The sequence below is a fragment of the Corvus brachyrhynchos genome, unplaced genomic scaffold, assembly GCF_000691975.1.
Source record: "Corvus brachyrhynchos isolate BGI_N302 unplaced genomic scaffold, ASM69197v1 scaffold342, whole genome shotgun sequence".
Classification (NCBI taxonomy): domain Eukaryota; kingdom Metazoa; phylum Chordata; class Aves; order Passeriformes; family Corvidae; genus Corvus; species Corvus brachyrhynchos.
In genome coordinates this window covers 49,745-55,168 of record NW_008236630.1, presented here as the reverse complement: position 1 = coordinate 55,168, position 5,424 = coordinate 49,745, and the positions used below count along the sequence as shown (strand labels likewise).

At 46.6% G+C, this 5,424-nt stretch overlaps 1 protein-coding gene across 1 annotated transcript in view; it reads left to right on the top strand.

The window, feature by feature from the left end:
* Positions 1 to 5,424, top strand: part of TIA1 (TIA1 cytotoxic granule-associated RNA binding protein) — a gene marked incomplete at its 5' end in the record, with an annotated part of 16,909 nt that overhangs the window by 7,071 nt on the left and 4,414 nt on the right. The window contains 2 exons of the mRNA XM_017726653.1: positions 2,055 to 2,130; positions 5,188 to 5,296. Of these exons, the coding sequence (XP_017582142.1) occupies positions 2,055 to 2,130; positions 5,188 to 5,296 (185 nt within the window). The remainder of the gene's footprint in view (positions 1 to 2,054; positions 2,131 to 5,187; positions 5,297 to 5,424) is intronic.

Here is a 5,424-nt window from a genome sequence, read left to right as displayed (position 1 = left end):
AGGGAAGGGAGGGGGCTCCAGGGATTCCAACCTCTGGCCAGATGTGGCTGAATAGAAGAGATGGGGCTCCAGGGGGTCCAACCTGTGGCCAGATGTGGCTGGATGAAGGGCTGAGGGGCTGGCACAGCTGGAAGGGTGCAGGAGGGCGGCAGGAGCAGGCAGGGTGTTGGTGTGAGAGTTTCCCATCCCTGTGGCAGTGAGCACCTTGCACAAAAGTCCCCCAGAACCCCCAAATTCCCTCCCGACCCCACAGCTGGGGCCAGGCCCTTTGTCCCATCTTCCCTGGAAGAGTTTTTTTCCCCTACAAGAGCTGTCCCTGCCCGGTGCTGACGGGAAGGGAACGAAGCTCACACTGGCTCAGACTCACCATCCAACCTGAAAATTAAGTTTTTTCCCCCAAAAAGCAGAATTCTCCCTTTTGAACTCCCGTTCCAAACCCCAAAGGACCCAGATTTTCTCCTTATTTAAATTCCACCTGGAAAACCACGGGGTGGAATGAAGTGACTTCTCCAGCTGTGTCTCACCTCTGGAAATGTGCTGCTAATTGACTGTTTCCTGATTGATTCCTTTGAATCTTTACTGGTGCTAAACTGATTTTTACTGATGACCTCGAGGCATGACGAGCACAGAGAGCAGTTGGGGTGATTCTTGGCCTCTGGCTGGTTTGAATCCCTGTCAAACACCCTCTCCCTCCCTTTGTGCTCACTCTGCTCATGTTTTCACTTGTTCTCGAGTCTTTATTCCCAAATTTTCAGTTGAGGGTGAGTAGAGGGGAGTTTTTCCCCTCTTCCCTCTCAAGCAAGCCCAGCTCAGCCCCCCTTAGTGGCTTTTCCAGGCAATTTGGGACTTTGGACCCGAATTCTAGGAAAGTTCAAGAGGAAGAGGGATGTAACCGAGAACAAATATCCCTGCTGCTTTGGAGAGGGGTTTTCCTCAGGCATCTGCCTCTGTGGGTGCCAGAATTACTCTTAATTAGGCTTCAAACCTCCGAGCCTTAACGAACTCTGTGCCCGCCGTGGCTCAGCGCTGTGCCCGTGCTCTGCTGGTTTCTCTGCCCCCTCTCATTTCACTTCCATCATTTCCTGACTGGGTTTGGGTTGGGTTTTTTTTTTTGCTGTTTCTGTTTCTCTCCCTGTGGGGAGGGGAGCAGAGGGTGGCCTGGGGCTGAGGACACGTCCCCCCAAGGCTGCCTTTGTGCCCGGATTGCCCGGGCAGCGCCGTGTGCCACCGGTGGCTTTGGCTCTGGAGCTGGGATCTCTCCTACCTCAATCCTAAATAACGGGGCTCTGGTTATTTTGCAGAGTGTCCCTGAAGAATGGACAGAATTCCATGGCTAACCACAAGCTTCACAGTGGACAAACGTTGTAGTTTTATTTCATTTTATCCATTTTATCCCTTTTCCCCTCCGGCCCTTTTTCTTCCTACGCCTCGTAGTTCCAATCACTCCCGTTTGATTGCTGTTGTGCCGATGATGTGTGGTTTGAAGAGTTGAAATATGTTTTCTTTTCCTCAATAATTTCTGAAATATCAATCTCTCAAAATTTACAGCTGCCCACAGCCCAAAAAGGGGGTAACGAATTGACCCGAGAATTAAAGAATTCAGTTAACAGGCGACGTATGCCTTTTAATTCCTATTTTTTTTTTATTATTTTTTAATTTTAATTTTTATTTTCTATTCAATCTTTGGAATGAGCAGGTAGAATGTGTTGGCAAATAAATTAAGACTTTAAAAAAATTGCATGGTTCCAGAGAGCCAGCCAAGCTCCTGAAGTGATTTGAAACAGCTGCTTTGACCACGCTTTGTGTCTTTCCCAGCCTGTGACAGTGTCTGGAGCAGGAGCCAGCTGTAAAACGCAGCCATTTGTTAGAGAAGCTCTTTGATTTGCATGTTTTACGTTTAATTTTGCTCCTTTAGCCGAGCTGTGTGTAGACAAGGAGCCTTTTTTGCTTTGAGTGTGGTGCTGGTGCAGGGAGCAGTGCAGGGGAAGAGGTGGAGCTGAGCCTGCCCCAGCCGGGCTGGGGGGGCTGAGCTGGCTCCCGTTTGTGCTTTTTAGGGATGCACGGGTGGTCAAGGACATGGCCACGGGCAAGTCCAAGGGCTACGGCTTCGTCTCCTTCTTCAATAAATGGGTAAGAGCCCTTCATTTCCTTCTCCAAAAAATGGGTCAAATCCCTTCATTTCTCTCTCCAAAAAATGGGTCAAATCCTTTCATTTCCCTCTCCAATAAATGGGTAAAATCCTTTCACTTCCCTCTCCAAAAAATGGGTAAAATCCCTTCATTTCCTTCTTAAATAAATGGGTAAAATCCCTTCATTTCCCTCCAAAAAGTGGGTAAAATCCCTTCATTTCCTTCTTAAATAAATGGGTAAAATCCTTTCATTTCCTTTTCCAAAAAATGGGTCAAATCCCTTCATTTCTCTCTCCAAAAAATGGGTAAAATCCCTTCATTTCCCTCCAAAAAGTGGGTAAAATCCCTTCATTTCCTTCTTAAATAAATGGGTAAAATCCTTTCATTTCCTTTTCCAAAAAATGGGTCAAATCCCTTCATTTCTCTCTCCAAAAACATGGGGGAAATCCTTTCATTTCCTTCATCAATAAATGGGTAAAATTCCTTCATTTCCCTTCAATAAATGGGTAAAATCCCTTCATTTCCTTCTCCAATAAATGGGTAAGAGTCCTTCATTCCTTCCTCAAAAAAATGGGAGAGATCCCTTCATTTCCTTCTTCAAAAAATGGGTGAGATCCCTTAATTTCCTTCTTCAGTAAATGGCTAATAACCCTTCATCTCCTCCCTCAAAAAATGGGTGAGAGCCCTTTGTTTCCCTCTCCAAAAAATGGGTCAAATCCTTTCATTTCCTTCTTAAATAAATGGGTAAAACCCTTTCATTTCCCTCTCCAAAAAATGGGTCAAATCCCTTCATTTTCTCTTCAAAAAATGAGTAAAATCCTTTCATTTCCTTCTCCAATAAATGGGTAAGAGCCCTTCATTCCTTCCTCAAAAAAATGAGTAAAATTCCTTCATTTCCCTGATCAAAAAGTGGGTAGAATCCCTTAATTTCTCTCTTCAATAAATGGGTAAAATCCCTTCATTTCCCTTATTAATAAATGGTAAAATGCCTTCATTCCTTCCTCAAAAAATGGGTAAAGTTCTTTCATTTCCTTCATCTATAAATGGGAAAAATCCCTTCATTTCCCTCTCCAATAAATGAGAAAAATCCCTTCATTTCCTTAATCAATGGGAAAAATCCCTTCATTTCCCTCTCCAATAAATGGGAAAAATCCCTTCATTTCCTTAATCAGTGGGAAAATCCCTTCATTTCCTTCATCAATAGATGGGAAAAATCCCTTCATTTCCTTCTTCATTTCCTTCATTTCCTTCTGTTTCTTTCCCCATTAAAAGGGAAGATCCCTTCATTTCCCTCTCCAGTAAATGGGAAAGATCCCTTCATTTCCTCCTTCATTTCCTCCTTCATTTCCTCCTTCATTTCCTCCTTCATTTCTTCCTTCATTTCCTCCTTCATTTCCTCCTTCATTTCCTTCTGTTTCCTTCCCCATTAAAAGGGAAGATCCCTTCATTTCCCTCTCCGATGAGCAGCTGAGTTTCTGTCACGCTCTCGAGCTTCCCCAGCTGATTTTCACTGTGGTTTCCCTGCCTGTGACAAGGGCAAGCTTCTCTCTCTGTTCCTAAATCCACAGAAGTCACAGAATCTGTAGCAGGTTGGGTTTGTAACCAGGCAGAAACACCAATTTCATGTTGTGGTTTGGTCCAAAATACTCATTACTGTTTATCTTCTGTGAGATAACAATTAGGAGAAACGAAAAGCAGGCACCAAGCTTGAAATAATAGAAAGAAGTTTATTAACAGACCTAAAAGAAGAAAAAAAAATTCACTGACAATGTAAAAAGACAACCCTTGAGATGTTCAGTCCATTTATCACTTCCATAACAACCTTGTTCAGTCCATTTAGGAAGAGGAGTCTCTCTTGCTCATGCTATGAACACATTATCACAACGAGACAGCCGCCAACTTCCAAATAACTTTGTTCAGTCCATTTAGGAAGAGGAGTCTCTCTTGCTCATGCTATGAACACATTATCACAACGAGACAGCCGCCAACTTCCAAATAACTTTGTTCAGTCCATTTAGGAAGAGGACTCTCTCTGCTCGCATGCGAGTCCCTTCCCCCAACTTGCGGCTTTTCCTGCAACTGCTTTCGAGGGTCCACTCTTGAAGTTTTTTGGGGTACAATTTTAAGGTTGAGCTGTTCAGAAACAAAAGTTCTCTTCACCCATCTCTGGGAGTATTTCATCTCTAAGAAATCTTTGGGAGCATCTCTAGGAACTGAAGTTCTCTCCTTTCCCATTTGGAGCAGAAGTCCTCATCGCTTCCATCTCTCCCTGTTCAACTTCTCATGAAATTACAGCTGCGTCAGCATCTGCCTATCTCAGCACAGGTGCTTTTGCTTACAAGTTGAACTGAACACTCCACCCCCCATATCTTCATGAAATTACAACGGGATACTCTAATATATCATAGCTTCACAAGAGAATTTCAGCTTTAAGCATCTCCTCTCTCTCTTCCCTCAGGTTTTCAGCTCTTCACAGCAATAAAAGGGTCAGTCTCACCTCGGCCTTGCAGCTGGAATGTGGCTTATCACAGTGGAGAGGGGGGAGAGCCAAGCTGCTCCGGGGGGTTACGCGGGTGGAACAGGGCCGCTGGCTCCAGGATGGTCATGGCCCACTGGCCCCCGCACGGGGCCCGCAGCCACCTGTCCCAACACCAGAAACGAGACAGAGCCTCTGCCTCAGGGCTTCTGTTCTTAAGTGTGCATCACAGAGGTGGTCACAGCTTTAAGTGGCTCAACGAATTGTCCATATTCAAACTGGCCACTGCTACGTCCTGTCAGGTCACAGAGGAAGCTGTAAGCACTCCTTGGCAAGGACATCACTTCCAGGACTATGCTTGCTAACCCATGACAGAATGCCACAACGATTTGGGCTGAAAGGACCTTAAATCCCATCCAGCGCCACCCCAGCCGTGGGCAGGGACACGTCCAATCCCCATCCAGCCTGGCCAGGGACGTTTGCAGGGATGGGTCCCTCAGGAGGGCAGTGCTGTCGTTCCCGTGGCTCTGTCCCAAAGGACCCGGTGCCAGCAGTGGGGTTTTTGTCTCCCTCTCGTGCCAGGACGCCGAGAACGCCATCCAGCAGATGGGGGGGCAGTGGCTCGGGGGGCGGCAGATCCGGACCAACTGGGCCACGAGGAAACCTCCGGCTCCCAAGAGCACCTATGAGAGTAGGTGCCCACCCTGTGCCCTGCCAGCTCCTGGGGCAGGGGATCCCGCTGTCCTTGGGGTGGGAAGGGCCTCAGAGCCCACCCAGTGCCACCCCTGCCATGGGCAGCAACACCGTCCCTTGATCCAG